This window comes from Mytilus edulis, chromosome 7 (genome assembly GCF_963676685.1).
Source record: "Mytilus edulis chromosome 7, xbMytEdul2.2, whole genome shotgun sequence".
NCBI classification, from domain to species: Eukaryota; Metazoa; Mollusca; class Bivalvia; order Mytilida; family Mytilidae; genus Mytilus; species Mytilus edulis.
Window position 1 is genome coordinate 83,556,468 of NC_092350.1, and position 26,056 is coordinate 83,582,523.

A 26,056-nucleotide genomic window follows, 5' to 3' on the forward strand; every position below is an offset into this window, starting at 1 on the left:
GTAATGTTTTGTTTTCAACCGACTCTCATTGTCAATTGTTAGATGTAAGTCAATATATGAGGCCGACTTAACTGTATCTGTTGTATCCTTTGTCTCTAGTTCGATGGGATGGATGCGTTCAACAAACAAATCTGTAGTCACAATTTTTTTAATCTTTGGTGAAAGAACATCATCTATATAGCGGAACGTAGAGTTAAAGAATATTGCTAACTTCTTATCTTGTTTTTCTAATGAGTTCCTGTCAGCCTCAAAATAATAAAGAAACAGGTCGGCAAGAAGAGGGGCACAATTTTTTTCCATTGGAATGCCTACAGTCTGTTGAAAAAGACGTCCTCCGAACGTAACACATATGTTGTCTATCAAGAAATCAAGCTACTTGATAATGTCAGTTTCAGAGAATTTTTTGTTTGAATCAGAGGAGTGATGCCTTACAAAGTAGGACAAACGTTCAGAGTAAATTTGCCATTTATTACCTCATTTCCTTGTACTAGGTAGGTCCCAGTTATAGTTTTTTTCTATGTTGAATGTAATATTAAAAAAGAAAAGATAAATGATAAACGAGATATTGGTTACTGTATCTGAATATATATATAAGTTGTTTCAACTGATATCTCTAATGACCGTAATTCTACCTCTGTTTTGTTCAATTGAACTACCTTTATGCACAGATTTTTATAGTATTATGGTCATACTTGTAGATTGTTGCATTTGTCGGTTCAACCCCCCCCCCCCCCCCATCCCCCCAAAACACAAAACAAGACTGAAGAGGCAAGCACCGTGTTAAGAAAGGCATGAAAATATTTAGATAACTGACGGGATGCAAATGTTTAGGTTCTTACCTTAGACTCCTTCATTTGATCATACATTAATTTGCTCCAGTCGAGAAGAATACGTCTTTATTTCTCTATGTTGTGCTTTATAAACTGTTTATTCTTTGGGTATTTATCCTTATATTTTGACATAGTGTTGTCAGTTTATTTTTGAAAGTCGATTTGGAATCTGTTGCCTGTCTCTTTGATAAGTTTACCTAAAATGCCTCATATGTCTGACTTATGTCAGTATCTGTACGGGATATCTTGCTACTCTGCAAGAACGATACCGGTGTAACGATTACCTACACTTTCATCTCAAATCTGTTGATGCCTGACTTTAGTATATTAATGTGGCACACTTATGATATGATAATGTACTTTATTTTACTGAAAATACGTCAATTGACGGAATAAATCTGCTATGATAATGTAACCAATATGCATGACAATAGATGCTTACATTTAAAGTACAAGTGATCACTCAGAATGTTATCATGTACTGGGTTTGACCAACCAAGTAGAACTACCAGGCCTACTTTGACCAAGGATAATTGATACTGAATCATTTTTATATTCAATTTCGGCCATTTTGGAAAACAGCCAACATATTGAATTGCAAAGTGGGCGCATAGCTTACATTGTAACATAAATTCGACCATAAGTTTGACATACATAAGTGATAATTGTTGACTTTTCGATATTTTATGCCGGCCATTTTTAGAAAAGCTGCCATATTTAAAATTTAAAAGAAGGTCTATAGCTTATACTGTTCAATATCAGCACTATTAACAAACAAACATTTTGGTGCTTTTTCATCAAACCCACAATTGTGTAACTAACCTGCAAGTACTGATCATAAATGTATAATTCGATTATACAGTAATGACAAACGTTTACTGTAAATTTTTCATTTATTACATCATTTTCTGGTCCTAGCAACCAGTAATATTTTTTTTTTTTTTTTTTTTTTATGTAATATTTATTATGCATGTCCCTTTGGTATCTTTCGTCCCTCTTTTAAAGAAGAAGAGAGAAATGAATCCCCAAAAGAACAAAATTAAACTGAAGAAGAAAGTATCGTTTTAAGAATGGTATGACAAGCCTAAGACTATTGCAGGGATGCAAATATGTAGGCCTTCATTGTGCCCTCTTCTATTTGATCATACAGAAAATTGCTCCATTTGAGAAGAATACATTCAGTCTTTTGTTCTCTATGTTGTGCTTTATAAACTGTTGTTTATTCTTTTGGTATGCAACCTTATATTTTGACATGACGTTGTCAAATTAATGTGAATGTCGCTTTACTATCTTTCACCTCTCTTCTTGTTAAGCTTACATAACAATGCTGAACAAGTTGGACTTATGTCAGTGTCTATACTGGATATCTTGCTGTAGACAACTGATCCTTTACAAGATCGATACCGTTGTGACGATTTTCTACACTTTTATCTCAAATCTGTCGGTGCTTGGCTTTAGTATTTTAGTGTAGCATACATATGGTATGATAGGGTACTTTTTGTTATTGAAGATAAGTCAAAACGAAACACTTTGAAACCTAATGTAATGTAATTTATCATAGCGACCGTCTTGAATATTATGCCATATTGCATTTTAAAGTTGTGTTCATATCTTTAATGTACGAAGCATCAAGTACTACTACCATACATAATTTGACCGACTTTACATGATATTTGCTCATTTTGATATTGCATTGCGGTTGTCTGGAATAAAAACCGCCAAATTGAATTTCACGGTAAGTTCTTAGTTTAAACTGTTAGAAACAAAAGAGATACTATCATAATTAATTGTTCTCCACATTTGATCTTATATATGTGATATTTGTTGATTTTGATAATTTAGGATTTCCATAATTTCAAGAAGGGTCTATAGCGCAAAATGTTTGAGACACCAATATTCTGATTTGAATAAGTGTGTGCATAACATTTCCGGTTTGCTTTTTTACCTGTCAATTGATGTAAAACCAATAATTAATTCCTGTTTTCTGCACATAACATTTTCTTTATTGAGTAAACTCATTATAAACACGTGCAGACAACTTGTCAAATGTAACAAAATAATTAATGATTGCTTAATTTTATAGTGTGTTCTTCTTGTTCGAGAAAATCAAACACAATAATCAATATTAATGTAAATAAACTTTTATGGTCGGAAAATCTTTTGATCAAAACAATTTTAATTTAGTGAAGAAGTTCGATGTAAGTCACTCCATGAATCAAATGATTAAAGATTTAAATAAAGTCTGTTATCACATGATTTATTAAAACGCTATAATTTTAAAAGAATTATGTGTTATTGATGTTTACATCGATAGCAATAAAATGATCGCAAATCGACTTCTTGGGCGATATAATTTCATGTCGCTTTTTTCAATTATTGTATTGGCATTCTCACACCGATCAACTTGTAAAGATTAAGATGATATAACTATTAGTAGTTTGTGAATCTGATGATAATGTTTATGGCAATTAGATAGTTTTGACATGCCAGTCTTATAATTATTCAAACATTATTTTGTCATTGGATATCTAGTTTTGAAACACAACACATTTCAGAGGTTTATCACAAAGAAAAGTGTTCGGGTATAAACATACAGGTATTAAATGTCTCATTAATATAATATAAATAGTGACGAGAAAAAAACAAATCTGTATATTCAGTGTCAAATTAATTTTGATGTTTACATGTTTAGAAATAAACATAATATGATCTTTGTACATTCAACATGTTCAACACATTAATTACGTGTCTTATGAAATAGAAGGATTGCTCATTGGTATAATATAACAGCTAAACAAAGACTAGCCGTACGTTGGTATAGTTATCTTTGTTAAAACGTGAAGATTAAATCACGCCATTAATATAGGGTTTCACATCTTTTCGAAATAATACAAACTAAAAATAAGATTGATTTGAATAAAACACAATCATATACATCTACGTATGTCAGGGATTTTGATGGATAAAGAAAATATTTATCTAAAAAGAAATGTGTTCATTGCAAATGTTTGCACCTGTCCTAAGTCAGGAATCTGATGTACAGTAGTTGTCGTTTGTTTATGTAATATATACGTGTTTCTCGTTTCTCGTTTTGTTTATATAGATTAGACCGTTGGTGTTCCCGTTTGAATGGTTTTACACTAGTAATTTTGGGGCCCTTTATAGCTTGTTGTTCGGTGTGAGCCAAGGCTCCGTGTTGAAGGCCGTACTTTAACCTATAATGGTTTACTTTTTAAATTGTTATTTGTATGGAGAGTTGTCTCATTGGCACTCACACCACATCTTCCTATATCTCATTATATTTATTGTTTATTAATATTTTCAACCACTGTTGTAACAGATGTCCTTAAAGAAGCCACATATGCAATATTAAATGTTTCATAGATGGCTGCAAGTACTGATGATAAATGGATAATTCGATTACACATTTATGACAAACGTTGACTGTAAATTTTTCATGTAATACCCCATTTTCTGGACTAGCAAGAAAAGAGAATTAAACCCCCAAAAACCAAAGAAAGCACCGTTTTAAAATAGAATGACAAGCTGTAGACTACTGCTCCTCTACAAGGACGATAACGTTGTGACGAGTTTGTACACTGTTATCTCAAGTCTTTAGGTGCTTGGCTTTAGTATGTAAATGTGGCATACATATGATATGATATGATAGGATACTTTCATACTGATAATACGTCAAAACGAAACACTTTGAAACCTAAGGTAATGGTTATTTTTCATTTCCCTTTATCATGGATGGATGGATGGATGGATGGATGGAAACGAACGTTGTAAAAACATTGTGCGGTAGCATACTGAACCAGATCTTAACGATTCCATGTACCATGTAACTTATACTTTATAAGATACCGCAAACGTTCTGTTGGTGTATACAAATTTGTATGATCTTTTGTAGCTGATATAAAAATCAGGACCAGACTTGGTTTATGAAAGACTTAAGATAAACAATTTAATTTGTTTATTATGTCTGTTTTGAACTTTTGAACACCTGTATACTTTTAATGCCTTTATTGCTTAGTTTTTTTGTTAATTGTAATGTTTTTTTTATTGATTTCATTGCTGTTATTGTGTGTATTCATTTAAAAAAATAAGGGGTACTAGCTACGTGCTATAGAAAAAACATGAATTTTGTTCAACCATTTATGTAAGTGAAATAGTGAAATAACATTTTCCTTTAATCTCATGAATTATTCACTAGTTCGTATTCATGTGAACTTCAATTGAACCTCTTAGAACGAGATTGATTATGCATGAACTAGGCGTGTTTAGCTAGTAAAAGGGAAGAATGTCAACAGTGTTGTCTCATCGGCGAACATGAATTTTACAGCCTCAATACGATCAAAACGAAAGAAGAATATCAAATCACAAAAATACTGAACATAGAGGAAAATTAAAAACGGAAAGTCTCTAATCAAATGGCAAAATCAAATGATTAAACACATCAAACGAATAGCCATCAATTGTCAAATTCTTGAATTTGTACAGGCATTTCCAAATGTAGAAAATGAAAAAGGATTGAACCTGTTTCTATAGCGCTTAACCTCTCACTTGTATGACAATGTCATCAAATTCCATTTTATTTACACAGATACGTGAACAAAACAGACATAACAGGTAACATTGTCGAAATATTGGAACAGCAGTCATCACTGTGTCACAATATCAAAACAAACAAATATTTTACAAAGAAGCACACAAAGCATTTATCAAATTTAACAACCGCTTACTTATATACGTATTTTCAATCATCCACATAGAATTGAAATATTTGAAGTCCTGTGCCTGCATTCACATCTTCTCTTAGTGTAGAGTCGCGTGTTTGGCGTCAGAAAATGTAAACGTCACACAGGAAAAAATATAAAATAAATTTGTCGTTCAAAGTATTTTCAAAATTATAATTTCTCATGGGGAAGGGCGGTATACAGGTGTAACAGGAGCAGGTCACAGTGGGGTTCGGTTGGGACTAGTGCTGGACCGTGTAGTGGAATACCCCTACTGGTTCATATCTCTCTTGTATATCTGCTTGTATAGGCTTTGAAAATCAAAGATTTAAAAGTACAACTTTTATTAGAACAAAATACAAAATTAATCAGCATATAATATCAAACAAATTATAGTTATTTATTTTATTTTTCTAACTTGGAACCAGGATTCGTGTTACAAATGACCAACCGGGAGTATCTATAAAATTGTTCTATCAAAACTTATCTAAACTAAAAAAAAAAAAAGACTCTATATAAACCACAAAATTGCGCAAGTTTGAATACCAATATAATGGATTGACACAATCCTCTCTGGCAATAAACTAAGTAAATGGTATCAAAGACTAGAATTTATAACAATTCCATCGGGTAACATAGCTGTCGCCTTTAGACATGTACCAATGAATATTAAAAATATAAGGACTAATATAGTAGAAAAAGTATGACCTTTTTAACTTAAATAAACCCCTTACAGTTCACAGGTTTTACTTTGTAAAATACCTAGCTTTTTGGATAAAAAATAACTATCAATCTGAAAGACTACGAACATTTTTTTTTCATATCATGCTCTAATTGTCTGAAATAGTTATCAATAAACCAATGAAATTAAATTTCTTACAGTTCGTGCTTCTGAACGCGCTAAATCCCACTTACGATTTGACGGTAAAATCAGCTGAGAATAAAATGAATGAAAACTTAAAGACTTTAAACAAAAGCGGACCTAAAACCTTTATAATTAACGAAAAGAGATAAAACTAAACACAGGTAAGACATTCTGAGAAAATTCGATAACTTTGAGCCCAGAAGCTTAGTTCACTGCATATTTGTAACTAAAACTAAATCGCTGTCAAAACCACAACTGTCACACAAGGTTGAAAAATCAAAACGGTTTGATAGAACTAATTTCAGAAAAAGAACGAGATTTCAAATTATCCATAATTTCATTAGAATTTTTGAGAAACCACATATTGTTAATAACACTACGCGAGTTAAATAGTTTTGCAGTTCAAAGTATTTTCAAAATTATAATAGAACAATAACATAACTGGATCTTTAAAAATATAGAGCCATCTGATATGTACAAAAGAAACACACAAAGTCACACGTACAGAACACACCAGTAAAAATGAGAGGTAATACAAACTCATTGACGGGATGTATAAATACCTAGTCACGTCAAATGGATATCACAAAAATCAAACCAAACACTAAAAGTTATAATAATAATAATAATAATAAAACAAGGACAAAAAAAAAAGAACAGTATGACATGTTATTAAGATAATTAACAACGTCAGTACGCAGAATTTATATATCAAAACCATCTATATTTGATATAGGAAAGTCAATTTGTTATATATACAACTATATTAGACGTGAAAAAATATGTCAGTATTAAAAACGTTGCACGTTATACTAATTTAAAATGTTCAACATGATATATAATAATGGAAATCTTTTGTTAAACTAAAAACAAAATGATTTAATGATCATGAATAACAAAAGATGACACAAAAATGTTCAGATATTATTATTTTTTTCATTTCTGCTTATTACGTTTTCTCTAACATATAGTTATAGTATCCCAGATATAATCAGACAAAAAATTCCAAGTATCCAATATCCAATGAGTCCTGAAACAAATTAAATTATTCAAAATTTTGTATATTCCATTGTTTATCGACTTACATAATATATTTCATTAAATATATGTGTGCAGTACCTTTAAATTGGTATCATGTTGCTATAAAATGCAATAATACAATCTTTGAAAAATACGTACACTTATATATTTTTTCTTATATTTTGAATACTGATATGATTATTTTAATTTCATGACTGTGACATAAATTGTTCTGTGTTATACTTTTGGAATCGATCTAGACAAAAAGTTATCAATTATTATTTATTAGTATGTAAACAAATAAGGATCTCAACTGTAAGTTATGTGTTGTAAGATCAAATTAACTGAAGAAAATAAGTGTTTGCGTATGTTTTCGATGTTTTCTCTCACAAAAAAAGTGAAATGACCTATTGTATTTGTTCTGATTACTATTTGGTCTTATCTGTAATTTGTGGTAAAACCTTTTCAATGTGTTCTGATTATTATTATTAAGTCTTTTCATTTTTTTTGGCCGCTAAAACCATTTTATGGCATAGAGCCATATGATCTTTTGCCAAATGTTGGTGACATATGACTTTGAAAATAACCAACCGGAGTCACCTTTAAGGAACCAGAAGTAGTAATGTTTGCACCTATTAAAAGGAAAAATACCTTGAAACTTATATGTTTTGAATTGCCATACATTAAGCTATAATATGTTTGTCTGAAAGTGACATTTTAAAAGTCTAAAGTAGCATTAAATAATATCTCATTTATTTCTGGACTTTGTATATACAAATTGTATATTTTGGGAATCAGTGTGTAAAAAGCTATTACATGAAACGGAAGTAGCCAAGCATGTCCCTTTTAATAAGCAAACGTCTATGTAAACCATTTTTTTAATCGCTGTAAATAACTATCAGATGAGACCGGAAGCAAATTTTCTTAACCGGTAACTGGTATGTATTTCCTTTCTTTCACGAAAATATATTCACAAAGTTATATAATATAAAAATACTAAACTCCGAAAAAAATTCAGAAAGGAAAGTCCCTAATAAAACAATTTATTAAATAAATTAGATCAAAGTTACTTTGAGTAAACCAGAAGTAGCTACTTTTCAATAAATAAGAAAATTAATGTTGAAAGTCCTTCAATGGTTCACTGAACAATCGGTTTTTATTTTATTTTAGGTGTTTGTTTAAAAATACGTGTACCCGTTTTTTTCAAACACTTGTTTGACTTAAATGTAAACATCAACGTTACCTTTTTATTTTCGAAATTAAATAATTGTATTGACTGAACTTCAAATCTTTTAAATTGTTTCATACCTTATGATGTTGCAGGTGAAATTGTTTTTAAACTATAAGGTGCATGTCGTGTCAATTGATTTCGTGTAAAATACATATGATTATGCCTTCCTACCAGGTAATCAAACTATGTTCGTGTCATGAGATTTTGACCTCAAATTTTCATAATATATACCAACAAGCTTTTTTCCGGCATGTTAAAGGGAGGAATATACGTAGACAAAAATAAGTACGATCATCTGAATATCTCGTTGTTTGTGAAGTTATCATAAAATATTTCCGCCCGATCCAATTTTGTTATGGATTGCTCTGTGCATAGTTATACTGCATTATTATATTTCACAACAATAATGTGTATTAGAGCCGATAAAGGTTATCAAGTATTTATCACATGCTAAATTAGGTACTAATACTTCTAGTATTGATTGCTGTCTGCATTCATTTAGAGCTATCACTTTCTTTACACTATACTTTCATACCTGAATAAGTTCCACCTTTGCCCGAGTTGATATTATCATCATCTGACTCTTTGTCTGAGGTAGAACTGTGCTTTATGAATACTAGAATTACAAAATTCAAGATGGAATAAGTATATTAATATTGATAACTTTGTTTTCCATCTAGAGGTTCGTAACTGCATATTAAGCGAAAATATGTCAAAAGGAAAAGTCCCAAAAAGTGTTGATAACTTGAACATGTTGAACATTTGGCTTTACAAAAGTACCTAAAGTATATATACACCTTCTTGTGTTATCTTTTTAAATTCAGACTTAGCTTATCAATTATATGACAATCATTTAGCAAACATCCTTTGAACTTACGTTCATTTAACTCATTTTGAATATTGAAATTATATTAGAGACAAAAGCATCAAATGTTGAAGAACAGTGGAACTAGAATATTAAAGAAACCAAAAAAAAAAAGCACAAAGAATGTCACCAATTTGATGGTCTTGTAGCTATCCAAATTATAATGGTATGAAAGCTTTACCACTCGACACATATTATTATCTAATTTATAACAAATTTTGTCTTTTAAACATCTATAATTTTTGTGATGGATTATTTAGATATTATTGTGTTCTTAACAAAGTAGATAAAAGTAAAAACAAAAATCTTGTTTATAAAGTACTACAAGCTACACGAATCATGTCCTCTTTTTAAAGAATTGCTAACGCATTTATTTCACTGTGCATTAAATGACAGATACGTTTTAAATAAGTTCTGTAAACCAACTAATTTTTGCGAGCGATTTATTTTCGCGACATTAATTCGCGAGTAGAAAAATAAGGCGAATTTAAATCGTCGCGAATATGTATAACGTGGATCTTTCCTTATTAACCTACATTAAATTAACAAGAAAATCGCGAAATTAAATCGCCGCGAATAGGTCTTGAAAGGGCTAAACGCGAAATAAAGTATCCACGAAAATAAGTTGGTTTACAGTATGTGTAACTGTTTACAACATGATAATCCAAAAACAAATATGTATTTTTTTTACTTGATTGTTTTAATACGTTTGCGTTTTTTATTCTATTTCATATAGTCTATGATATTGACAGAAGAGGAAAATATATATAGAAATTACCTGTTCCGTTAAACGTTAAGTCTGCTTTTTGATGGACAAACATAGCTTTTACTTCGTCCTTGAATCTCATTGCACATGTAAACGTAATATTTGACAAATCACTTATGTAAGCCCAAGTAAAATTTCGTCCTCCGGCTGAGCATGTGCAGATTTTTGGTGAACATTCATTAAGTTTGTGATAGCATTGACCATCGACGTAGCGAATGCTGTCTTCTAAGACATTATTCACAAAAATATCAACACCTTTCGTATGAGGTACCCAACAGGAAAAGCATGCTAGTATGAACCTGTTTCCTTCATCTATTTTCATATTCTCAGCAGATATGTCAATATCAATCAACGGACCAATACCTAAATTAAGATCAATACCATTGAACAGCTAGAAATGCATAACATTTTATGATTAACCAACCCCCATCCCCCTGTCCAAAAAAAAATTGTTGTCGATAGACGCTTGTATCGTTTCTTTCATATATATATAAAAAAAACATCGTCAATCCTATGTTTCACCATCTTAATTAGTATTTGGTAAAAACTTACGGATATTATAACAGCAATAAAAGTGTTGTTCATTTTTTAAAGGTTATGTCAAGGTCATGTATCGATTCCAAAACAAAATGTATCAATACAGCAACTTATATAAACGATGAAATGAAATTTGTTAAAAATTAAATGTAAAAAAAAAAATCAAAAACAAAAAACAATAAGAATGTATCCCAAGTATCCGGTTGCCCGATCCGCACTATCAATTTCCATGTTCAGTGGACCGTGAAAATTGTTTAAAAACTCTAATTTGGATTTGCAATTAGAAAGAAACTAACATAGGGAACATGTGTACTAAGTTTCAAGTTAATTGGACTTCAACTTCATCAAAATCTACTTCGACCAAAAACTTTAACTGCCCTCGACCAAAAACTTTTACCTGAAGCAGGACAGACGGACGTACGAACAAACAGACGAACGAACGAACGAAAAGACGGACGCACAGACCAGAAAACATAATTCCCATTAATGGGGCATAAAATCAAAAACAAACAATTCAGTTTCTGTACCTTTTTTTGGCCATACGATTCGTTCAATTTTTGATTTATTAAACTGTATATCCCTCTTATATAAATCGATACTGGTTTATCAAACGTAATAATCTTATAAATATTACTCACATACACAGAAGTCTTAGTCTTTCACATATAACATTTCTAAAACACAACATCACCTAATTGTCCGAATATAAAAGTTTTGAATCTATTTATAAATTCTATGCTCTAGGAGTATTTTTTTCCTGCACTTTTGTAAGCGCGAATTTTATTTTCTTGCATATTATTCAGAAATCTTACAGATAAATCATAATTCAAAATCAAGCATTTGTTTAGAACAGTTATCATGGTTACTAATAATTTAACAAACAAAGTTTATTGAAATAACTAAATGTTACAACAACAAAAAACAGGCTGGAAACAACCTGCCGTAGATGTTTTTTGCATTAGTTGTAGGGGCACGAATCCCGGCTATGGCATCCGACATTTACCTGACTACTCGTGCAGAAAAACTATCCGGCAACGATTGTTTCCGGCCTATTTCTTTGTTACCTTTGTATTGTTTTTCATACTAATTACAGATTTAAGAAATACGACCTATATCAGTTCCGTAATTCATTGTCAATTTAGACAAAGAACGACATTTCGGTAAAAAAAACCATATGAACTATGGAAGAATCATTCTATGGTTATTAGTCGGAATATAAATTCTGAATTTGGAATCAGTGTTTCAAATCAACTTATAAAAAATAACCTTTTGTAAAAGAGACCTGCGATGCTTTTTCCTCGTTCCTGTGTCGACATTTCCACTCCCCTTCAGCCATGTCCTTGACGGTGGTAAACGGATGGGTTGTTGAATTTTCGAGTTTATCTACATCGTATATGAAACGCTGCTGCTCTTGCAAAACAGATTGTGTATGAACTTTACCAGCAGGATCAACAATTGAAATATCATGAGACGCAGACGGTACTGAACATTTAACGGTAAGATGTGTGTTCGAAGTGTTCCATGTCAAGCAAATGGGCATTGCTGTACCTATGAATAGTACATCTGAAATTTAAGCCTTACAATTAAAACATTTTACAGTTTACTTGCATGACTAGATAAATATTGTGAAAATATAGCATGATACTTTGTTAACATATTACACTTTCCTTGTTTAACACTTTCATTTTACATCAATTGATACAAAGTTGACTTTGATTTATTTACAGATAATTATTCGACACACAATGCTTTCTTGTGATGGAATGTCAAGGATATTTGAACTCTACTCTAATAAGCAAATCAAAATAATAAGTAAACCATACCTTTTCTTAGTATGGCGTAAAGAGTACTTACTTACTAGGTAGCAGGATACTAATACTGAATGATGTGGTTTCATCACAAACTTTTATTAGAGCTATTCAAAAGAAAATGATGCAAGGATTACTTGAACATCATGTAACTGCGAACCAAACTTTACGAATTCAACCACAGAATGTAATATAAAAAAGTGTTTAAAATGATGCATGCCATGCAAAAAATACATTGGTTTTGTTCAATCATCCAAAATCATCCAAAATAAAATATATTTGACAGTTCTATTACGCTTAGAATTCTTCAAATATATACTCTATTTATTGAATTAAAAATGATTGAGAATATCACTCTTCTCTGTAAAACATCCTAGTAGTTTTATAAGAATACAGTTTATTTGTTCAATTTTCAACTTATATTTATTTCTTTTGTTTTTGCGAATACATTATCATAAGTATAAAAACTATTAAATTTGACACACTAATAATTTCATGCACATAATTAAAAAAAAACATTTGTATTGTAAAAATCTTTCTAATACGTAAAACACTTGTCATTCAAAAAAATGTAATATTTGTTTCGTGAATTCATTCTCACTGATTAAGGAGTTGATTAAAAACATTTTGAATCCACTTTTCCTTTCATTCTACAAGCATGACTAGACGTCAAGTCTGGCAAAACAGGGGACATACGACAACAATCTACACATTTTAAGATCATACATATAGCCTTAGCTGATTTGTTTGTCAGCTGATGACCTCTTTTAAAATTTGTATTCATATTCGTTCTTCTTTTTATCATCTCAAAATAAATTTAGATTTTTTGTGGCTGGGTTCATGCATATCTTAAATATAAGTTAGACCATATACAAATAAGGAGATGTGGTGAGATTGCCAATGATACAACTATCCATTAAACTCATCTGTATGATAGCTAATATAGGCAACCTTATGACATTCAAAAACAACAAATACATACCGCACAGTCGGATGTTGAAGGCATACAAAATCTAAAACAATTCAATTAAGAAAAACTAAGGGCCTCATTAAGAATACAAAAAATTAAGAATAAAAAAATATGATAGTCATGAACCAGCTTAAAAGTATAATCACAAAAATACTGAACTCCGAGGAACATTTAATCGTAAAGTTCCTAATCAAATGACAAAATCAAATGATAAAATTCATCAAACGAATGGACAACAATTGTCATATTCCTGACTTGGTATAGGCATTTTCATTTGTAGAAAATGGTGGATCGAAACTGGTTTAATAGTGATAAATATCTCACTTATACGACAGTTGCATCAAATTTAATAATAACATTTATAATAATGCGAGAATCAAACAAACAGACACAATAGGTAAACATGTCACAAATAGGGGTAAAAAGTCTAATTCGGTAGGTCACATTCGTGAAATGGGAACGGGATTGTAGTTACGACATAAGGAACATATCAGATATCATCTAAATAACAGCTATTTTATTACGGTCAACCAACTCGTGATGGCGTCCGCAACATTTCCGAAGTAATGATTTCAACTTTACCATTTGTAGCTGAAATCAAAACTTTTGTCGTAAACTTTGTTTTCAACCGACCCTCATGGTCAATTTCTAAATATAAGTCATTATCAAGTGACAAAATCAAGAGCTCAAAAATCAAACGAAGGGATAACAACTGTCATATTCCTGCCTTGGTACAGGCATTTCCTATATAGAAAATGGTGGATTGAACCTGGTGTTATAGCGCTAAACTTCTTAATTATATGAAAGTTGCATCAAATTCAGTTATATTTACAACGATGCGTGCACAAAACAGACATAATAAATGAAAGTCAAAATATAGTACAGCAATCATCACAGTGTTACAATCTCAAAACAAACAATCGTCTATAAAAAAGCACAACATCTGTCAAATTAAAAAAACACATTCAATCCTTCGAGTGCTTGCCGTCAGAAAATGTAAACGTCACATTAGAAGAAATTTTGTCGTTCAATGTTTATTTAAAACAATTATAATTTCACATTAGAAATGGTGGTATACAGGATTAAAACATCAAAAGTTACATGTATGTTATATTAATTTCAGAAATAGACCGGTACTTAAAATTGTTCAGAAGATATTTGGAATTTTTAAGAGTCCACATTTGGTTAATACCATTACGCGAGTAAAATAATTTTGTCGTGGAAGGTATTTTCAAACTAATGATAAAACTACAACATAATGACACATAATGGAACAATAACATAATGACGGGATCTTTTAAGGTCACGTTATAAGAACAAAAAAAAAACAAGACAAAAAGTCACATATACAAAACACACCAACCAAAATGAAAGATAATACAAACACATTTACGGGATGTACAATGTATAAACCAAGCCACGTCAAATGGATATCACAAAAAAACTGACCAGACAGTACAAGTAATATTAATAATAGAACAAAGACAAACGAAAGAAAAATATAACTCTTGGTAAGATGATAAACAACGTCAGTACGCAGACTATATAGACCGACACCATCATGTATTATTTGTGAAGTTGATACATAATATTTATAAACAAGGTCTTGGTACCTTGAAACCACTGAACTACAGGCTAATGACTTGGGACTGGCACATACAATTGCTGAGGTTAAACACATGTTTTAGTGTTCAACTATATCGTAACCTATTACAGTAGTGTAATAGCACAACTAATCAGTAAAATATTGAAGTTCATGTTTGTATCAATCCCTATAATTCCTTATAATAGAAAGACACTAAGTATAGATCTCATAGTACCCACAGTTACTTGCAGCTAGTTCAAAGTTTATAATAACTCATGGCGCAGGATCTGATTACCCTTACGGAGTACCTGATATCACCCAAAGTTGGGTTCGTGTTCCTTAGTTTTTAGTTTTCTATATTGTGTCATCTATACTATTTTTTGTCTGTTTATCTTTATGTTGTAGCAATGGCGTTTTCAGTTTATTTTCTATCTATGAGTTTGACTATTGTAAATTTCGTCTTTTTTCATGAACAAATCAAGTAATAAAGCATAATATAATTAAATCAGTGCACGTCTCATATTTAAAGGCTGTGTATCAAATCAGTAATTGAATGAATTTAGGGCTTCAACGGAAGCACGACAATAACATTGCAAGTGATATTTACAGATTATGATTATTTTAGATTCTAAGTAAAAAGATTAGTTTTTTAATCTGTTACACAAACATGACATTTTTAAAGATCTATACAGTTTGAAATCTTAAAACATAAAAAAACATGAAGACGATGAGCTGCTTAAAACCTTTAACTTTTTTTTCTAAATACATTTTGTTTTATCATGTATATTGCAGAGTAGCAAACACCATGATTACTCTAGAATCTCAATCTGAGCAACACTTGAACAGAATAGTTTTCAGTTGTTACATTGTTTTGTTTGTTTTCGTGCGTTGTTTATGTTTCGTGTTTAACCTTTTGACAATTTGCTATACTATACAGTATGGGTTTGCTAATGTCATCTGTGTAGGCTGTACACTGACTATTAGTTGCAACAAGTAACATATATTTAACGTGGTCGTTGGTTAAAAGTCATCTAACTGGCAAACATACATCATTTATTTACAAAAAGAAATGATACCCAGTTTTTATAAAAACAAAATAGTATTTTATGTTTTAACAATGATATTTTAGTTTTTTATTTTATGGAAAAATAACATAAAAAAGTACAAAATAATAGATAAAAATGATAAAAGCGGTGACTAACTACAAAATAAAAACGATTAGATAACCGAAACCAGCATATAAAAATGCACAGCCGCGTAAGCCAAATCGATAAACGCACCAATTAAAGTGACGTCACATTTGAATTTCTAAAAATGTCCCAAAAAAATAGGATAGAATAAGGATAGAATTCAAGGTTAGGTTGGTAATTACAATGAAAATTACAATACTATTTGATATCGAATTTTGGTAGTAATTAGATAATTAATTTATTATCTAGCTATGTCGGTATTTTTTTTTTTATTCTAACTGTAAACCAAATATATCGTATGAATTTAGTTGGACCAAAAAAATCTAATAAATGAATTTGATGAGTAATTATCTCTACCATAACACACGAATACAACAAGAACAAATAAGATTTACAACTACAAACGATAAGACATTTGACAAAATCCAATGAAAATAACAAATATTACTTAAAAAAACTAAATACATGAATGTCGGATAGACAAATTCCGTTAACCGTCTAATAGCAATGCAAATTCACACTCCGCAAAACAGTCACATCGGAAAAAAGTCACGTTCGGTAATTAAAAGATCAGACGATGTAATGGCAAACCACAATCTAACACGCTGTAAAAATGTCCTTAGTTAGTTTGGACAAATACTCATCGTATGGATCAACCAATTCGATATGGTATGCGCGAAATTTACGGAGTTTCATTTTTAATCTGTTCTCCTAATAACTTTGTTGTAGCAGTTTGTGCGTTAGAAGGTCACTCCTGCATATGAAGTCCTTATAGTGTGAACATGGACGAGCATAAGGTATCAATTGAGATATGTAGACACCATACGAAGGGGCATTGGGTATGTTACTGATGAGAAATGGGAAATTGATAATTGGGAAGTTGAAATCGTCTCGTTTATCATATATTTTCTTGAGAAGTCGTCCATATGTGTCAATATTGAGGAAGAGATCAAGGTATGAAGCAAATTTAACAAATCACAATTGATTTCTCTTATTGAATAGACTGTGTCGAAACCAAAAGTAGAAGAGTTAATATCATGTATGACCATCTCTTGCGTTGCGAACATCAATCAATCTCCGACGCATTGGTCCTATTGATCGCTTAATAAATGCTTGAAGGATGTTACCCTACTATTCCAGCCAGATGGCTCGTAGCTGGTTGACTGACTCTGGTTGCTGATGACGTCTTTGTACACGTTGTTCTAGTTCATCCCATTAATGTTAAATGGGTGATATATTTGGCGATAAAGCTGGCCATGGAAGATTGTCTATATTTTATATGCCAAAGATATTGTGTGCATACACGTGCCACATAGCATTTTCTTGTTGGGAAGTATGCCGATGCTCGTGCTTTCCAATGAATCGTTATTCAATTGGAGAGAGAATTTCGTGACGATAACGAATTCCATAGATTTCTCGTTTAATTGTTTTACATTGTCATTTTGAGGCCATTTATAGCTGACTATGCGGTACGGTCTTTGCTCATTGTTGAAGGCCGTACGGTGGCCTATAGTTGCTTATTTCAGTGTCATTTTGCTCTTTTGTGGAAATTTGTTTCATTGGTATTCATTCCACATCTTCCTTTTCTATATCCGGTAAGACTTCCATTTATGAACTTCAAGTCAGTGCGTTCACAATTCGTGATTCCTGCCCAAAACATCACACCACTACCATCAAAATGATCACATTCATGCATAAATACATCTGAATAACGTTCATTTTGGCGTCTGTATACTCTCATACTGCCATCACACCTACGTAACTAAAATCGTAACTCATCACTTAAATACATTTTGCCGCCTAAAACGGTTTTAATACAAACGTGCATTTGCCAAACGTATAAAAAATATAATTATTTATCAATATGTCTGAGAGGTTTACAATGCCAGACTGGTATCCGATACATGTAGTATATGTGAAACGGATATTCCATAAATGTCCAAAATCTTGCGACAGCGTCCGTTACACAATTTCAAAACACAGCAATTGAAATACGGATCATAAACTCAATTTTGTTCAGTGGTCTCTAAAATGCAGGTGACACACATGTAGACGTTGCAAAGAACCCATACATAAGAAACCCATAAAAAGTCACTATAAACCATGTAAGTGAGGTCAAGAAAAATGAGTATAAGACTTCATGGAACATAGTATCATAATGATTCTATGTACAAAATATAAAAGTGTGTATACGTTGTAGTTTTCAACTTCCATTTAAAGAACAGCTGAATTTGGATCTTTAAATTAAGCTTGTCAGAGGGCTTTTAACTTACCTAAAGACAATAAATATGATGTTTCGATCTGATTAAAGATCTAATTTCTTTTTAATTGTATAATATAAGCTCATGTGAAAATGACGAAATCAGATATCTACATAAGATTGATGTTGTTACAATTATTTGTGTTTATCGAAGAGTGAGTGATTAACCTGTATATACTGTTGCTTTGATTTCTCAACTCTAACATAGACCTTACCTTCTTCATAGTGTTCTTATTTCTATAGTGCAAAGATGAACCAAGACAAGCTAACTCAATCCATTCTGCGTTAGCATTACATAATTTTTAATGATCAATAAATGTGTATGTGCTTTTATATACACCTTAAAAAGAGGTACAATTACCCAGAAAGTCATGACGAACACCTTCTATCAAAAGACGAGAAAATAGCATCTTGAGTGGGCAATTTATAAATGTTAATTTGCATGAAAAAAAAACCACCAGCAAGCATTTATATCGAATCTTATGGAAAAAGTACGAATTAGAAAGGATTGATAGGTAAAGGTACAGTTGTAACTGTTAAAGTTAAGGTCTGTTAAGGGTATGTGTTTGCCTAAAAGTTGAAATAGATTTGATGTAAGTGTTTTCTGTAGTTGATTTAGTTTGAGTGTTCAAAGGATTTAAAATTATATGGTCATAAAAGACCCCTTTTATCTGTGGGAAAGTATATGTTACTTTCGAATGACAATAGTATTGTGTTTTGAAATGTTAAAATATTGACATGAAATAGATCTATCTGAAACCGTTGGTATTGTTCTCAATGGATATTGCAAATTCTCAAATTCATAATATTAAATTGAAAGATTCGGATGAAAAAAGTAAACATAACAATAATTTCTGAATCAGAACAAAATTTGGTATATATATTTTAGAGAAAATACATATATCATTTTTGTGAAAGAAAAACCAAAATTTACGACACTATTTATAATTAATTTGCTGACATCAAATGTTTTATATGAAAGAATTTTGGTCTTAGATAAGTGTGTATGTCTACACTGTATCGATTACATAATCAAGTCACGAAATTGAATTAAGAGAGTCACGAGAAAAAGTTTATATTAAGGTGGATCCCTACAGATATAGCAATTTTTTTTCCACCATTGAATTTTTCTTAAAATTTGCATACATATACTATGCAATGGCCTCTATAAAAATTTGGGTTGAAAATAGTATGTCACCAGACTCGTTTCCATGGTAACGGTCACCAAAATTGGTACATCACGTATATGCATAAATACATACCTGATGTAGAAACTCATTTTATTTTCATTTTCATTTTATTTTCATTTTATTTTCATTTTATTTTCATTTTATTTTCATTTTCATTTTATTTTCATTTTATTTTCATTTTATTTTCATTTTCATTTTCATTTTCATTTTCATTTTATTTTCATTTTATTTTCATTTTATTTCCATTTTTATTTTCATTTTATTTTCATTTTATTTTCATTTTATTTTCATTTTATTTTCATTTTATTTTCATTTTCATTTTCATTTTATTTTCATTTCATTTCATTTTTTTTGAAGCCTTTGAAAGTATTTTGAAAGGTTTGTTCTTCATTTATTACAAAATTATTATTTAAAATGTAAATAAAACACAAATAATGGCAGTTTTCTTCATATTCATTGATTTAGGCTCCAATTTCATCAACACTGCTACACACAAAAAACACAGATTTTGTTAAAAATTTCTATTTTTCTTAAATTTCCAAAAAAATGGTCCAATGAATATTTTTTTTTAATTTGACATAAGATGGTCAAAACAATGAGCTTTAAAAGAAATTAAAAAATAATATGGGTCACCAGACTTTTTTTTGCCCGAAAAACGTTTTTGTGACCCCTAAAGAAACAGTGATCAACAGCAGTTTTTTGTATATCTTTCATCATCGGTGAACAAAGTGTGACATATGTTGTCATATCCTTTCTTTAACTAACACAGAATAATACAGTTTTACAAGGCAATCAAATGAAAGCAATTTTTTGGTTTCTACGAACAACGGTTACCATGGCAACAGGACATGAAGTTGGAAAATCCAAGTTTTTGCATTGTTCTGATGTGCAAGAGTTACAACCTAACAGACAATAAGAGATCAAATACCATGATTTCAGAGCAACAATACATGGCTTCTATGTCAATGTAAACAAATATTATGATACATTGTAATGCAGTTTATATTTGCATTACTGTGGTCTTAAATGAGCTAAATAAATTACTCAGAAGTTAGCGAAAATCACCATTTTTTTTTAAATTATCGATTCATACATAACAGTCATGCAAGTAAATGGATTAAAAAAATGTCAAGACTTTGTCACCCTTTCCTCAATTAATGATTTAAGTTTGATGAAGCATAATGATAATACATTATATATTTCAGTTGTCATAGTTACATAACCAAAAAATGATGAAATAATAACTTTTTCAAAGGTTTTCAACTTTCTTTATTTTGAATGCCTCAATAATCAAGCAAACATATAACTGTTATATTTACAAATATGTAAATAGTTTACTCCTCTGATTCAGTCAAGTACTGATTGATAGTCATAGCATTATTCGAGTTCACTTTGTTCTCAGTCAAAATTGTCAATCCTTCCATATTGAATAGTACATGTTGCTCCCAGTCAGATATATCATATTACTATTAGTGGCATTACGGAAAGAAAATACCAGTTATTTTACTTGCTTTATTTAAAATGTCACGTCTTTACATATTACATCCCTGGAATAGGTTTGATCCACTGACAGATGCTACCTGAGTGATGTTACAAAATTTTGAAGGACGTCTTGTTTGAAAATCAAAATCGTAAGCATTGATCTATTTATATATATATATATATATATAGAGAGTCTATAAGAATCTACCAACCAGTAAACTTAATAGGTATTGGATCATCAAAATTGTTACACAATCTTTCAGACTCATATATATATATATTATAAAGAATATGAGAAGGAATTTGCTAAATGTCACAAGCACTAAAGCATTGTCATTTACTTCAATTTCTATTACATATGTTGTTCCTTCTTTAACATTTGAACTACGTGGGGCCTCTTTCTATTCTTTTTATTTCAATTCTTTACTTTTAAAATCTTTGTTTTCTGGTTATCTGTTTGCCTCTCCAATTTCTTATTTATACTTTCCCAAACTTTCGGCGTAAATTTTCCTGGGGAACGTTCTGATGCTGCATTTACCTGAAAGTTTAATTTATTTATTTGTAATGAAAAGGTGTAATATATACTAATAAACTACTAAATCTATATAATATTTCAGTGAGTGCAAAATTAATCTAATCATGCATTATAACTTCAATTTAAAAAGATTATATTATACCTGACTAACAAAGGCACTCATTAAGCATTTTATAATATGATATATGGCCAGGTTTTTGAAGTGATTGCAATAATTAGGTCACCTGATGGGTATGCATTTTATATTGCTTCTGCATATGATGGACATCCTTTTTAGTGGTTTTTGTTTTGTGTACAATGGCAATTTTGAATGCAATAATTGACAATATATATGATATAGGGAGCATTATAGTGTCCAATGCAAATTCAAGGTATACATGTATATTTAATAGGTGTGACCTTTACCATTTACCTTAAATCAATACAGTTGAACTGTTCTTTTTGGTATAAATTTACATATACAGCATGTGACCAAGTTTGTGATAAACATAAGTAATCTTCATCACATAGTTAGCTTCATTGTCATAATTGTGGCACATAAGAACCAGTGGCAGTCTTGATAATATACTGTATATGTAAATTATAAAATAAAGTACAAATCAATAGTGTAAAATGTGGATCACTGTGACCTTCTTTTGCCTGGAAGCTGAGTTACTAACTGAGACTCTGAGAGTGTATATATATAAGTTTGCATGATCTGACACCGTATAGTTGCTGAGATATACATTTGTTGTATATGAAATTGGATGTTTAATGTAACCAAAGTCAGTGAAGTGCAAAATGTAGGTCAGTGACATCTGTGTACAAGTTCACATGATCCTACATTTTATAGTTAAGTCTACTAAATATATTGTCCAAAAAGAAATCATGGTTATGCCTGCAACACACCATTATCAGATTAAAAAGTCTCAAAAAAAAAACCTCAAGTTTTTTTCTCAAAGGTAACTACATGTAATTATCCTAAAATGTATGTATTTACCATTGACAGCCATCCTTCATTTTTCTGTAAAACTGCTGCTAGTAACCTACTGTTAAATGATGACCATGAGACCTACAATTGATGAGAAATATAACAAAAATTAAATAAGTAAATTTATATAATATAGGATCTAATAAGTGAAACTTTTATATTACATGTTATCAATTTTGGTTGCTCAAGATCAAAATAATGATAAAAAAATCCATTTCTTTTAATAAAATAACTATAAATCCACTCACATTGAAACTGAGAAAAAAATCATATTCCATATAATAACAAGAGCATTGCTATTATAAATTATGGCATCCTCTCACCATAGAAGACTGTTGCTTTCACATAGGTGTTTAGAATCTACAATGTCCACTTTCCTTGACATTTGGGAATATCTTTTCTATTAATAAAGTTAAAGCCTAAATTCTTCAAATTTACCTGTATTACTTTCCTAGTTTCAACCAGTACCAAACATTTGCCAATCTGCAACAAAACTATCTTCAACCTAATGAAAAAAAGTAGTAACAAATATATATAAATGAAAGTGCATGCAGTGTTCAAATACTATAGCTAAAACATATTACATTTAAAATTATCTGGAAACTCAGTCTGTTAACAATGAAATTTGTAATAATAATGTATAAAAGCTTTCAAAACCAAATAGGTTTTATTAAATTTGTTGAAATTATCCATTAATATAGATTTCATTTAATAAACACAAATGTAACTAATTCTAGTTCAATATTTTTGTTGAAACAAATTCTGTCATGTTCTATACATGAAAGTCTTCAAGTATATATAACAATGCTTTACCACAAAATTGATTTGAAATATTGACCCTAAACTTGAAATTATTACCAATATCTGTTAATTCATTTTTATGACTGCTTAAGGGCAAATATGAATATAACTATGGTCCACATTATAATTTATATCTACTTTGGAAAATTATCAAAAAAATACTTTGAAATTATATAACTAAAGGTTTAATTACCTTCCAATTACTCATTAAATTAACCATGTTTAAAACTGTTTCTTCTTTTAAATTTATTTACAGGATTCTTTGCAACTGCAAATATTTTCTTCCCAGTTTCATTCTTCTTTTACTTTAAGTATGGTTGATGAATTCACAGAAAGTACATTCAATCCATTAAGGAAATTGTTGAAATTTGTGGCACAAATTCCTGCATGTATCATTCCTAAAAAATATGATATGAAATGTCAGTCTGCACATGTATTGGTTAATTAGATAAACTATAAACTATTTAGACTTGAGTTCATAATTTTATTTGGAATATACAATTGATTTTTTCAATTTATATTTATACAATATGATTGTGAATTCATGTTTACCTTTATTCTTATAGATCACAGACTCATATTAATTTTCTATAATGTGGAATGAGGGTGGGTGCCCTTTCTTAATTTTCTTTTTTTGCCTGCATGCATTATCCTGCATTCTACACATCATTTTAGGTGTTTTTAAATGACTAAATATGTAAGGTATCAGACCGCTTGGTCTCTGATCACATACAAAAGACGACTTAATATGGAAATTCTGATTATAAAATAAAGAAAACTAACAACGCCATGGCTAAAAATGAAAAAGACAAACAGAAAAACAATAATACACATAACACATCATAGAAAACTAAAGAATAAACAACACGAACTCCACCAAAAAAACTAGGGGTGATCTCAGGTTCTCCGGAAGGGTAAGCAGATCCTGCTCCATATGTGGCACCCGTCGTGTTGCTTATGTGATTACAAAACTGGTAAATAGTCTAATTCGGTAGGTCACATTCATGAAAGGGAAGGGGATTGTAGTTACGACGTGAGGAACATATCCGATATCATTTGTGAAACGGTTATTCCATAACGGTCAACCAACTCGTGATGGCATCCGCAAAATTTACGAAGGGATGTATCATGTATTTGTTTACTTTTTCAATTCTAATTTCATTTATGGTTAATTGCTACCAAATAAGTATTTACAAAATAATCCTCCCTTTTTGGATGCAAAACCAAAAAGCCCCTTATGTATAAAAATGATAAATTAACTTCCAGGGGCAAATTTCCAGAAAAATTACTTAGTCCAGCTTCATAAAAAATTTGGGCAGCACTTCCCCTCAAAATAAAGCTTTTTACCCTCAAACCACATAAACCCCAGACCATAATAGAGGGGATTTAAGAAAGAAAAAGAGAGGTGTGGGGCAGGTTCATTTATACAAGACATGAAACCATACACCTTCTCCACCCAGTAAAACGTGTAAAGAGAATATATAATAAAGAGAAAATTGAACCCTCTTACCATTTGCAGCTTTTGAATTGATAACACATTCACCAGTCCCATTTCTTTTCCTCGTTTCTACACTGTTACACATTTATGATATGCAGGTTACATGCACTGCAGCTACTACGATATGGTATGGACAAAATGCTCCGCGGCCTCAACCTCCTGGTCCAAGCCTTGAAGGTCGTATTTCCGTTCACAGACAGTATCCGCAGTGGACAGTCATACATCTAAACGAAAATAGTCTGCGCTAGGTGATCGGCCAGAGCTAGCCGTCGACCTTCTTTCCAGGTTTCGTCAAACGAAAGGTCACTGTCTGCGATCGGACGCCGAATTTCTCCAACTAATATATCTCATTTAAGACTGTGAGAACTTTCATGCTGAAGCTATTCATATTCTTTATTTTAAAATAACGCATGTATTTATCCTTTATGGTAAACCTTTCTTTCTTCTGAGCGATGAGCTGTAACATAGAAGTTGTTTACACACGTTGTCAACAGACGACATCGGAACTGTTACCGTGACCTAGATATACAGGCGATATATCCTAATTTTTTTAAAAGGGAACCAGTTTTATATCAGTAATATGTTGTTATCTCCCTTAGTATCGGAAGTCACCTTAAGAAACAGGCTTATATTTGTAATATTTTCAATTTTTTTTTCATTTGCAAACTTATGAAATTATATGCAAGTATAATTTTAGCATTACAATTTTAAATATGAAAAAAAAAACATCAAAATTATGTAATGAAAACTGTATACTCACTCGACAAATTACAAAAAATAGCATTCACTCTCTGTTGCATGTAATGATTGAATGTGTAATTACAAGACTGGTATTGTGCATGTATATATCATTCACTAGTCTAAGATTGAGTGTCGTGATGTGTTTAAGCATGAATACAAACTGTTTAAATGCA

General features: G+C 30.8%; 1 protein-coding gene and 2 long non-coding RNA genes across 3 annotated transcripts in view; 1 reads left to right on the forward strand and 2 right to left on the reverse strand.

The window, feature by feature from the left end:
• LOC139482701 (uncharacterized) overlaps positions 1-26,056 on the forward strand; it is a 931,021-nt gene that overhangs the window by 252,097 nt on the left and 652,868 nt on the right. The gene's annotated exons all lie outside the window — the stretch shown is intronic.
• LOC139482415 (uncharacterized) lies at positions 5,903-26,041 on the reverse strand. Its single transcript, XM_071266318.1, has 6 exons — positions 25,903-26,041; positions 12,708-12,768; positions 12,120-12,416; positions 10,329-10,679; positions 9,221-9,301; positions 5,903-7,464 (listed from the first exon to the last, which is right to left on the reverse strand). Exons 2-6 carry the CDS (start codon positions 12,748-12,750, stop codon positions 7,406-7,408), a joined length of 831 nt encoding a protein of 276 aa, XP_071122419.1. The 5' UTR covers positions 12,751-12,768; positions 25,903-26,041; the 3' UTR covers positions 5,903-7,405.
• Positions 21,679-25,652, reverse strand: LOC139529650 (uncharacterized). The gene is made up of 5 exons (XR_011665855.1): positions 25,155-25,652; positions 23,838-24,042; positions 23,282-23,348; positions 22,853-22,924; positions 21,679-21,876 (listed from the first exon to the last, which is right to left on the reverse strand). It is a non-coding gene; the product is annotated as an uncharacterized lncRNA (long non-coding RNA).

Bases quoted from the DNA above. Each gene is read 5' to 3' on its own strand.
- LOC139482415 (XM_071266318.1), bottom strand. From the start codon at position 12,750: ATGAAACCACATCATTCAGTATTAGTATCCTGCTACCTAGTAA. The intron at 12,417-12,707 runs GTAAGTACTCTT...CTTAAATTTCAG, and splicing joins AGTATCCTGCTACCTAGTAA to ATGTACTATTCATAGGTACA. The intron at 9,302-10,328 runs GTAATTTCTATA...TTGTAATTCTAG, and splicing joins CTTAACGTTTAACGGAACAG to TATTCATAAAGCACAGTTCT.